Here is a 12,657-nt window from a genome sequence, read left to right on the forward strand (position 1 = left end):
ATTAGCAGTTTTTAATTTGTTGTTCTTTTTTAGATGTACATGACAGTAGAGTGTGTTTTGACATATTTATATATGTGTGTGTATGTGTGTGTGTATATATATATATGTATGGGGGGGATATGAATATTACCTACTCTAATTAGGATCACATTCTTGCAGTTGTACATGATATGGATTGTCACTGATCTGTATTCCTATATGAACATGGGGAAGTTCTGTCTGATTCATTCTACTGTCTTTACTATTCCCATCCCTTCTCCCTTACCTTCCTTCCCCCTTGTCTAATTCACTGAATTTCTATTCTTACCCTCCTCACTAAACACTGGGTATTACAATTTAAAAATAGATTATTATCATTTTAACTAGTACTGCTTTTGTGAGTGAAATTGAACATTATTGTCCATTGTTTTTTTTCTGTGTTCTCCCTATTTTATTAGGTGTGTTTATCTCACTAGTTTCTATATTCTTTACATTTTTTAATATTTATTTTTTAGTTGTAGTTGGACACCATACCTTTATTTATTTTTATGTGGTGCCAAGGATCAAACCCAGGGCCTTGCATATGCTAGGCGATCGCTCTACTGCTGAGCCACAACCCTGGCTCTATTCTTTACATTTTAATGAAGTTTTTTTGTTAAATGTTGTAAATATTTATCTATAACTTGCTCTTTGTCTTTCAACTTTGTTTGTGGTTAGTGGGTTATTATTATTATTATTATTTTTTATGTGTGTGTGTGCCAGGGAGCTTTAGCCTCACACTTGCTAGGCAAGTGTTCTATCTTGAGCTATACCCTCAGCCTCTTGGTATTTTTAATCATGTAAATTCAGCTTTTTATATGCTTATCTTCTCACCTCCTTGGTATGTTATAACTTCATGAGGGCTAGCACTTCTTTTTATTAGTTATTGTAAACAGTGTTCCCCCACCTTATCTATACTATTGCCTTTTTATAGATGCTCAGTAAATAATAGTTGAGTCCTCTCCAAAACTGTAGGGGGAAAAATATTCTTTTTGACACTCATATGTTTTATAAGGATTAAAAATAATTAAAAGTGACCAACCACAAGACTTTGTAAACAATGGTGATTGTTTAGAGATTGAAACAAAATGAGCAGTTTTTCATTTGTTTTTTTTAATCAAGTAAGTTAAAATGACCTTATAATGATCAGGAAGACGTTTAATAGGCACTTATTACTCTAAATGTAAAGAACAAATAATTAAGAATTTCTGTTTTCTTTCTCTTTTCTTCTTTTTTTTTTTTTTTTTTTAATTTTTTTGGTAGTGATGAGTTCAAATCCCAGAGCCTCATGCATGCTGGGCAAAGTTCTTTACCACTGAGCCAGAATTTCTTGATGTGACTTTATCAGAACTCTAAAGCACAAAAAGAAATCATAACCAACTGAGAAAACAAAATGAATTTTCTTTAACTGTGATTCTTTTAAAAAGTATACAATCTAGCCAACTACTAATTATAGAAAGGCAGCCCCTCCCCCATTAGAGTGAATCAGATATAATCATGATTGTGTCAAAAGTTCAAAAGGGAAAATGGAAGGTAAAATGAGCTGAATTGGCACTGTTCTCTCAACATTGTACCTGTAAGCTTGATATGTTGTTTCAGAGATTAACTTTGTAGACTTCCGTACCCAGAAGTATGAAAATTCTTAGGGAACTCTTTTCACAAGCTTGATCTTAACATACTGAATAAAGAGAGCAGTTAATCCCTTTTGTAAAGTAATTTGAGAGAAGGGAATTCAAAATGTAAAATCTCACCTGCAGAAAATACTTAACTCTGTAAAGGCCTTTCTATCTTTAGACACTTACAAAGACTTAATATTTTAATGCGGAAGTATGAACTTGGTTAAAAAGCCAATGGGTGAAATTAGAGAGAAATAATCCAGTGCTTTCTTTTTTGGGAATTATCATTCTGCTCTCCGGGGGACCTAATTTTATTACTCAGAGGAATGAGAATACCTCTCTGTATAGCAAGCTAGCATCTCTAAATACAAGCTTGACTTTTAGTATAATGAGAGTCTTGTTAGATGCAATTTTGCTCTTAGTCATTAATACAATGAACAAATGTTGTGGTTACCTGGGAAAGAAAATTCAAGTGCTTTTAAACCTCTTGTGAGATTTGGTTTCATGCTTGAAACCTATACACCTTTGTACCCAATAGCATCCATAGAAGATTCCAGGCTCTAAGGTGTACAACACAGAGAAGTTAATACACTTTGGAAAAAATTGACACCACTACAAAATGGATTTAAGGTCTTGAGTAAAAAACTTTTCTTTTGCTGTATGACAACTATTTACTAGTGGCATCGAGTTTAACAAATGAGTAGATTTTTCTTAGGAGTGAATTTTTACAAGATATTGATGTCCCTCTCTATCCAAAGTAAGAAGCCAGTCTTTCCTTCATTTGGCAATGAATTTTTTTCTTTTTAGTTATAAAATGATTTAAAGTTCTTTAAGTTTAAAGACTGAATTTAAGACAGAATGTATTCTGAGAGAATACATAGTATTAAATATCATTTTTGATAGAGTATGGCACTCATTGTGTTAAATCATTTCTGTTTTCTACAAGCCTTGTGATAAGCACATTTAAAAATCTGTTCTTGGGACTGGGGATGTGGATCAAGCGGTAGTGCGCTCGCCTGGCATGCGTGGGGCCCAGGTTCGATCCTCAGCACCACATACAAAGAAAGATGTTGTGTCCGCTGATAACTAAAAAATAAAATATTTTAAAAAATAAAAATCTGTTCTTGATAATAAGTGGTGGTATCCTACTGCTTCTTCTAATTGACCTTAATCATGAAACCATATTTTATTGGATTTGGTAGCTTTTTTTTTAAAAAAAAAAAAAAGAATATAATAAAAATATAGGAATTTTTTCTTTTAAGTTTAGAAGTTGACAGAAGTGGCAACAACTAAGTAACTTTTGCAATCTTGTACAGAATATAGTCTCCAAAAAATTTATTAATTTCAACTAATCTCATGAGACTGAGCATTATGTTTTTAGTTCTTAAACTTGCTTTCTTTCAGGAACAACCTGAATCTAGGAGGCTGGTCTGCCAAGTAGTGTAACTCTACTTTTAGTCTGATTAGGCTAACCCTTGAGCTACATTCCCAGCTCTTAATTTCCTATTTGTTTTAGTTATTTAAAAAATTTTTTTTTTCCTTCCTACTTGTGGTAAGAGAGGAGAGACATTGCAGCACTTTCCCTTCTTCTTTTTTGGAATTTTTTAGAAACCCATTAAGAATAATTCTTTGTATTTCAAATGGGAGAAATAGAGAACAGAATGGTGTTTACCAGAGGTTGTGTATAGGTGAAGTGGACAAATAAATGGGAAACAATGGTCATCAAGTATAAAGTCATCGTTAGATGGGAAGAATAAATTCTGGTGTTCTGTTGCACAAGAGGTATTAATATTAAAGTATGTTCCAAAATACCTAAAATGGAGGATTTAACCATGATCTCACAACAACAAAAAATGATAAATATCTGAGATGATGGGTATTTTATTTCTTAGATTGGATCATCCTACAATGTATATATGTATTAAAATGTCACTTTGAACCTCATACATGTATGTCAATTAAAATAAAACTTTAAAATAATGCTTATTCATTTCTTCTATTATGCAAGATCTAATCTAGTCCTAATAACAGAATACTTTGTATTTCATTTAAAAGTCTATAAGGTGTTATTCCTCTTATGAGAACTATCTACTAAGCTAGGAAATAGTCAAATCAGTCTCCTCCCCCCACCGGTTTTCTTTTTTTCCTTTTGCTGGTATTGGAGATTAAGCTCAGGGCCTCAAGCATACTAGGTAAGTGCTCTGCCATTGAGCTACATCCCTAACCCAGAGCTAACCTTTTCTCACCACCCCTCAATTAACATTTTTACCAAAATGATAGAAAAAATATATTTTTGTATGTAAATAACCCTCAAGCAGAATGATATCCAAAAGCATACATGCAAAGGTACATTTTAAATGTTATATTCTCATTTAAAGTATATACTTTTAAACAATTAGCAGAGTTTCATTGTAATCAAATGTTTTTTTGGTACCAGGGATGAACCCAGTGGTGCTTAACCACTGAGCCACATAACCTGACCCTTTTTATTTTTTGAGACAAGTCTCACTAAGTTGCTTTGGGCTTCACAAAATTGCTGAGGTTCACCTCAAACTTCCAGTCCTCCTGCCTCAGCCTCCTGAGCTTTTTGGCATTCAGGCATGTGCCATCACACTCAGCCGTAATTAAAAGTTTTAATAAATCATTTTCTTATTTTAAGGTAACCCTGCTTGTCATATTATCAATTTGACAAGCATTGCTTTCCTCCCCCAGCTTTGAGGTCTCCTTAATGTGCTTCAACTTACAAGTGATTTTTTGTTTGTTTGTTTCAGACAAATCTTCCTATTTTCAAGCTGAAGGAATCTACTGTTAGAAGAAGATACAGTGACTTTGAATGGCTGCGAAGTGAATTAGAGAGAGAGAGCAAGGTAAAAATTACCTGTAATGCACCTTTGCAGAATATTTCAAGTTTTAATGTTCTTCTCAGGAAAATTATCTTAATTAAAATGAGTAAAAGCAAACATGATTTTTTGTTTTCAAATGTTTCATCCTTTCAACCTTGTGCTATTTCATGGGAAATAGAGAAAGAGTCTTGTAACTTTTTCTCAGAACTCTTTTCTTATCTATTTTAGTGGCACAATTGACACTTTTGCTAACTCACACTTGAATAACACTTTTTAGAACCTTCTTGCTATTGCTTTCTTCCTTCTCTAATTCTATTCCATCTTCTCAGTTCCAAAAGTTTTGCTTCCTCAGTGCATTTCATGTCAGAGTATTTCCAATTTTATCCTATTCATCAATAATAATATTTCCCCCCCACACAACACTGAGTGTTCTTGAACCCAGGGCCTTGTACATGCTAGGTAAGCACTCTACCACTGAATGGTTCCCAGTTCCCCCTGCGCCTTTTTAAATTTTGAAACAGGGTTTTGCTGAGTTCCAGACTGACCTTGAACTTGGAATTCTCCTGCCTTAGCCTCCTGAGTAGCTGGGATTACAGGTGTGTACCTGTGCACCTGGTGTGTTAGTCAGCTTTGTATTGCTCTGATCAAAGTCTGACAGTAACAACTTAGAGGAGGGAAAATGTTATTTTGGTTTATGATTTCAGAGATTTAGTTCATGGTGAGTCAACCATTGCTTTTGGACCCAAGGCGAGGTTAGCACATTATGGCAGAAGGGCATGCCAGAGGAAACTGCTTAGGTCATGGCCACTGGGAAGTGGAGAGGGAAAGGGCCACAGGGAGAATACCCCCTTAGTGACCTACCTCTTCCAGCCAAGCCCCATCTGCCTACAGTTACTACTCAGTGCATTCAAACTAGGGATGGATCGATTAGATTGCAGCTCTTGTGATCTACTCATTTCACCTCTGAATATTTCTGGATTAACATAGGAGTTTTGGGGGACCTGACTACATTTTTTAATTTTGGGAGACTTGGCTACATTTTTTTTTCATCACACATACATACATGCATACATATGTGGCAGAGTTTCATAAAACAATAATCTTTGCATGATATATGCTGATGTTCTTCAGGTTGGCTTTTTAAAATTTCCTTTTTTTAAAAAAATTGTTCTTTTTAGATATGCATGACAGTAGAATGTATCTTGACACATTATATATACATGGAGTGTGACGTACTCTAATTGGGATCCTATTTTTGTGCTTGGAGGTGATGTGGAGTTTCACTTGTGTTGTATTCATATATAAACACAGGAAAGTTCTGTCTGATTCATTCTACTCTCTTTCCTATTCCCATCTCCACTCCCTTCCCTTCCTTCCCCTTTAAGTAATCCACTGAACTTTTATGCTTCCCTCTCCCTACCCCCCATCACCATTGTGAAGTTGGCTTTTTAAATGGTGGTCATGATCCACTGATGGGCCACTACCTGCAGTTTGAGAAACACTTATTATATACCTTGTAGAATTGTCTGCTTAAAAGAAAATTTAGTGGGCTGGGGATGTGGCTCAAGTGGTAGCACGCTCGCCTGGCATGTGTGCGGCCCGGGTTCAATCCTCAGCACCACATACAAACGAAAATGTTGTGTCTGCCGAAAACTTAATAAATAAATATTTTAAAAAAAAAAAAAGAAAAGAAAATTTAGTGATTTGGGCTGCAAAATGGATTCAAGGGAACAAAGCCCACTCTGATGTCCTTCATTTCAACCTTACTTCAGAATGACATTAGAGGCGTGGAGTCATGGAAGGTAATGGTATGCTTAAAATGATGAAGAGTTAATTTTGTGATTAGAATGTAGTAAAGTGAGTGTGTTAGGAGTGCCAAGGTAGATTAAGTCTAGGTTATTCCGTTTTTCTAAAGCTTAATAAACTAAAAAAGTAAAAGAAAAAACCTTAACCAGATAAATATGACTGGATACAGGAGCATTATGCACAAATATTAACATATTGGTAAAGGGAAGGCAAAAAATAGTAAGATATATAGTATGATAGATGATAGTAAGCTGTAAAAAACAAAAGTTAAACTAGAGACCTGAAAATAGGTAATATCGCCTATTGCACACATACATTCATAAAATCCAAATAGAAGTCTCAGTTGGAGTCCTTATAATCTTGGAGGTTTGTATATATGAACTTTAGGATCAGAATGCTCAAGATTAGATTAGTCACACTTTTTCTTTATCTGTTGAGAAAGTATTTTATCAGGCATAAGAGCATATCTTAAAGAAATAGTAGTTAAGGAACTGGGGCTTTTAACTCGGTGGTAGAGCACTTGCCTAGCATGAGGGAGGCCTGGGTTCAGTTCAATAACTAACACCACCCTCAAAAAAGTACTTCAAACTTTAGAGCCTGGGAATATCTCAGTGATAGAGCATTTTTTTTACTATTCATGAGACCCTGGGTTCGATCCTCAGGCCATCCAAAAAAAAAAAAAACTTTCAATGGATATTATTGCTTTAGAATTGGATGTACAGATTAGCAGGTTCTAGTAGGATTTAAAAGCTGACGTGTTTTAATAGGAGATTTTAGTTCATAACAAAATTAACGTTAAGGGCTAGGACTATAGCTCAATGGTAGAACATGTGCTTAGTATGCACCAGATCCTAGGTTCAATCCCCAATATAAAAAATAAAAAATAAACCACCATTTCGGAAAGGAATTCGATAAATGGAGTTGAAATATCTGGCTCTTTGGAAATAAAAATGTATAACTCAACTACATACAAATTACAGATGTATAAAACAAAGTTGGGGCAATTCTGGGTAATGAAGAAAAAAATTTTTTTCCTCCAGTTTTTTTTTAAATTTTAATTAGTTACACATGACTGTACAATGATCTTGATATTTCATACAGTTGAATCAGATGGGATATAATTTTCTCATTTTTCTAAGTGTACAGGTTACAGAATCACATTGGTCATGCATACATACAGCAATAATAATATCTATTTTATTCTGCTGTCCTTCCATTCCTCCCTTCCTCTCCACTCCCCTCCCATTGAAGAAATTTTTAATGACCATGGAGAAGTAGTTTGTGATAGGCTCTGGCCTTTGCTTAACATTTGCTGAATGAATGTATGTTTTGCCTTTATTTTTTTTTTTAAGCAACAGCTTTATTGAAATAAGATTTACATCCTATACAATTCACTTTTTTTGGGTACTAGAGATTGAACCCAAGGACACTTAACTATTGAATCACATCTCCAGCCCTTTTTAAAAAAATTTTTTTTGACAGCCTCACTAAGTTGCTGACTCTGGCTTTGAACTCACAATCCTCCTGGCTCAGCCTCCTAAACTACTGGGATTATAGGCATGTGCCACCAAACCCAGCCCAATTTACCAATTTAAAATGTACAATTCTGGGGTTTTTTGTATATTCACAGAGTTGTACAACATAACTATTCCATTTTAGAACATTTTTTTCACCCTATTAAAGAAATTCTGGGGCTAGTGTTGTAGCTCAGTGGTAGAGCATATAAGTAAATAAAATAAAGATTCATTGACAACTAAAAAAATATATTTAAAAAAAAAAAACAGTTCCTACCAATTTTTTCCTAGCCCCTCCTCACCCAGCCCTAAGCAGTTATCAATCTATTTTCTCTAAGGGCTTAACCTATTCCAAACATGTCATATAAATGGAAACACAATATATGTCATCTCTTATGTCTGGTTTCTTTTACTTTCCATGTTTTCAAGGTATCAGTACTTCATTTCTTTGTACTACCAAATAATATCCTATTATATAGATACACTTCATGTATTCCATTCAATTTGTTGTGGAGTGTGCTCAAACTTGAACTTTGCGCTCATGAGACAAATAAGCACTCTTTCACTGAATACCAATCCCAGAGCTTTTTACATGCTTTTTACATGAATATCAATCCTGGTATTAAGAAAAAATTGTGCATAGGTTGGAGATGTAGCTCAGTGGTAGAGTGCTTGCTTGCTACACATAAGACCCTGTGTTTGATCCCTAGCACCATGAAGAAGGGAAGGAAGAGAAAAATTTATACCTAAGTTTTTGTTTGTGAATATGTTTTCATTTCTTTGGGGTATATATCTGGGATTGTGTTGTTGGGTCAGTTAACTTTTTAAAATTCTGAGGAACTACCAAGTTGTTTTCTGAAATAGTTGCACCAGTGTTTTTTGTTTTTGAGACAGGTTCTCACTGTGCTCAGTCTGGCCTCTCAACTCCTGGGATCAAATGATCCTCTCACTTGAGCCTCCCAAGTAACTGGGACTGTTGGACCCAATACAGTTGCACACTTCACATTACCACCAGCAGTATTTGAGCATTGTACTTCTCTCCATACCCTCTTATTTATTTCTAATATTATTGTTTATGAAGTGTTCTCTCACTGTGGTTTTGATTTTCGATTCTCTTGGATCACCTGTTCATGTACTTATCAGCCATTTATCTGTCTTCTTTGTATGTGGGCAGAGTGCAAGGGATTGAACCCAGGGCCTTTTACATGCTAGTCAGGTGCACTACTGCTGAGCTACATTCCCAACCATTTTTTTTTAAATATTTATTTAGTTGTGGGTGGAAATGATATCTTTATTTTATTTATATGTGGTGCTGAGGAATGAACCCAGTGCCTCACACATGCTAGGTGAATGCTCTACTGCTGAACCACAACTCCAGCCCCCAGAATAGGGGATTTGGGAGAAAGTTGACATTTTTTAGCTTTAAGACATGGAAAAAATGGCATCAAATAGTAGTGGATGATAAGACATTGAAGAAACCACAGAGTTCTTATCTATCATATTGCAGGAAGAACATGTAGATAACAGTTTATTTCTTTTGAGACAATTTTGAATTCTGTGGTTTTCATTGCATTCTTCTCCTGAAGTGTCTGAGAGGCATGATAACCTTTTTTTTTTTTTTAAGAGAGAGTGAGAGAGGAGAGAGAGAGAGAGGGAGAAAGAGAATTTTTTTTTTTAATATTTATTTTTCAGTTCTCGGCGGACACAACATCTTTGTTTGTATGTGGTGCTGAGGATCGAACCCGGGCCGCATGCATGCCAGGCGAGCGCGCTACCGCTTGAGCCACATCCCCAGCCCGGCATGATAACCTTTTATTTAAGAATCAAATAATTGAAGATTATTGCTTTTGTGTATCTGTGATTTGATAAGACTAAGAAAAGTGCTGTATCCAAATAGAGCTCTGGGACCTGTCTTTTTGGAACTACAGTGCCATGAGCTTTTTCTGCATTCATTTGTCTTGCCTCCAAAACATTGAGCTTTTTCAGAATATATATACTTTTACTAATTCTCTTTATGTTTAAATTAGTTTGAGAATGGGACAGCTCTCATAATAAGGGTCTACTGTTCGACATGTTGTGTTTTATAAATTTTCACAACCTAGTTAGCATGATCAAGAATTCACTTTCTTCATATTGTTTTAGGTTGTAGTTCCCCCACTCCCTGGGAAAGCATTTTTGCGTCAGCTACCTTTTAGAGGAGATGATGGAATATTTGATGACAATTTTATAGAGGAAAGGAAGCAAGGGCTGGAGCAGTTTATAAACAAGTAAGTTCTCTCTGTTCTTGAGGGGGTGAGAGGGAGCTGTTTTGAGACTACTTGAGTTGACCACTTGTAACTTTAAATGTTAAGTTAAATCGTGATATTGCCTTTCTTTTGATCATTTTCTAACTTTTTGTATCATTTAAACAAAGTAAAAGTATATGACAAGTTGACTATCATGTGATAAATATTAACACACTTGATTGAAATAAGTAGCTTTGTGTTGACCTAAGTTTTATATTTTCTTAATTTATGCAAATTACGTTTAAAATTGCAGCATTTAAAAACATAGTTTTACCTTATGATTCTTTCTGATTTGGGTATGTTCTAGAATGAACAATAAAATATACAATACATTTGCAATCATTTTGTTTGATTGCAGAAGGAAGTGTTATCAACATGTCTTGTGTAAAGGTGTACATTTTTTATTTCCCTTAAAAAATGTTTTCTTTTGAAAAAAGACTTTAGGGTTGTCTTTTAGAAAATCTTGATAAGCTCAAATCAATATGTCTAGCATTTAATTTTACTCGTCTTTGAAATAATAATTTTTTATTTTTTAAGAGATGGGGTATCACTGTTTTGCCCAGGCTGGCCCCAAACTGGGCTCAGATGATCCTTCTACCTTAGTCTCCTGTGTAGTTGGGACTATAGGCATGTGCTACCACACCCAGCTAAAATATAATTACTTTTAAGAAGCCAAAGAAATAGAAAGATTATGCTAAGAAAGGGATCACTTTAATTATGAAAACATGGTTTGTGAGCTTACATATTAATTTTTATCTTGTAATTTGAAGATCCATGAGTAGTAAACAAAAGAGAAAGGGTTACACAAAGCCTTTAACTTGGTTATCTATCATAGCACACAACCTTTACTTGTCTTATTATGAACATACTTTGTTTGGGGGAAGGCAATGCTATGTCAAATGTTTTTAAATTCTGAAATAGAATTCTAGTTACCCAGTCTGGTTTTGTGTTTAGCCTATGATAGAAGACTTTAAAAGCAGTGAAAAAAGAAATAAGAAAAAAAGAAACAAAACACCTGAACATTGGTCCTGTTTCTTAGTATTGGTCCTGTTTCTTAGTATTGGTCCTGTTTCTTAGTATCAAGGCTTTTATTGAACTTCCCTGTATTTCTAACTCTAATCGTGTATCTCTTTTTAAAATGGATTCTTAGAATCCAGTGATACATTTCACTTTTAATGTTAAAATTTATTTGTTTCTTATGAGTACACCAACTAGTACTTAAGAAGCCAATTGGATACACATTATGAGAAGAAGTGCATAGTTAATCCAGTAAGAATTGTTTTCTAAATTGCTAATGTGAACCCAAGGAAAGAAAATACACTTTTAGTTGACAAAGCATAGCTTTATGGGTAGTCCAGAATAATACTTACTTTTAGTAAATTTTATATATATCTCAACCTCAAACTCCTGTTTTTATGAAATATTGGACTAAATTTGTATTTTTTTTTTTTTTATTCCCAGGGTCGCTGGTCATCCTCTGGCACAGAATGAACGTTGTCTTCACATGTTTTTACAGGATGAGATCATAGATAAAAGCTATACTCCATCTAAAATAAGACATGCCTGAAATTTGGTGAGAAGAGGCAAAAATGTGACCATTAATGATTCATATGCACCAGTGTGAAGAAGTTCTAAATAACTTTTAGCATGCTGCACAGAAACTGGTATAACATGCCTTCAGTATACTAACACTCATATGCTCTGTTTTGTTTTGGCAGTTGACAAGAAGTTAATTTGCTTTAGTGAAAATCCCTCATTCCAGCTTTTCTATATAAATAGCTTTTCTTGCTGTTTTAATGTGGTGCACACTATAGCCTCACAAACCTTCCCTTATAATCTGCAGTGTCCTAACTAAAGTTACTGACTTGGTCTTATTTGCACAGTTTTTGTGTCATGTTTGCTTCTTGAATCGGATTAACGACAATATTTCTCTTCTCCCCCTTTAAACTGTAATGTCACTTGATCTAATTTATGTGTAGGAGCACTACACCATTTGTTTCCAGTGCCGCACACAGAAGATACAGACTTGTGTGCAGAACGTATCTTCCTTCCAGTCTGTAATACCCTTCACATGGAAGATTAATGAGGGAAATCTTTATATTCTGTATAAAAACAAAATCAAATTTATATACTAAAATCATTTGTCTAAAAATTTAAGTTGTTTTCAAATAAAAATTAAAATGCATTTCTGATATGCACTGATTTGTGGTGCCTCTAGCTTTTCTTTTCTCCCTTATGGCTTTACATTGTAATTCACTTGTTGAGAGGGATTATTTACTAATTACACACTTCTCATTCCTGTAACTCCATTCCTCTTCAAACAGTGGTGATATCAAATATGCTACCCCCTTTTGAATGGGGTATATTCTTTTAAACAACAAAAACGTGATGCCCTAGAAAAGCATTCCTTGATGCTTATTGAATCATTTATGAAGCACTTTGTGTTTGAGAAATGCTTTATAATCTCAAGTCATTCTTTAAAAGACCTTTTAAGATAAGTCAATACCATGCCTCCTGTTTCTCAGAATTTTTTCCCTAGTCCATCTGAGTGAATTGTTGGAACTTAGCAAGGGTG

At 34.6% G+C, this 12,657-nt stretch overlaps 1 protein-coding gene across 1 annotated transcript in view; it reads left to right on the forward strand.

Annotated features, from left to right (window-relative positions):
- Positions 1-12,284, forward strand: part of Snx3 (sorting nexin 3) — a 48,305-nt gene extending 36,021 nt beyond the window's left edge. Inside the window, exons 2-4 of the mRNA XM_005330141.5 lie at positions 4,406-4,501; positions 9,940-10,064; positions 11,544-12,284. Coding sequence (XP_005330198.1) covers positions 4,406-4,501; positions 9,940-10,064; positions 11,544-11,649 — 327 coding nt within the window. The 3' untranslated portion in view covers positions 11,650-12,284. The remainder of the gene's footprint in view (positions 1-4,405; positions 4,502-9,939; positions 10,065-11,543) is intronic.
- The last annotated feature ends 373 nt before the right edge of the window (positions 12,285-12,657 follow it).

Source organism: Ictidomys tridecemlineatus, chromosome 8 (genome assembly GCF_052094955.1).
Source record: "Ictidomys tridecemlineatus isolate mIctTri1 chromosome 8, mIctTri1.hap1, whole genome shotgun sequence".
NCBI classification, from domain to species: Eukaryota; Metazoa; Chordata; class Mammalia; order Rodentia; family Sciuridae; genus Ictidomys; species Ictidomys tridecemlineatus.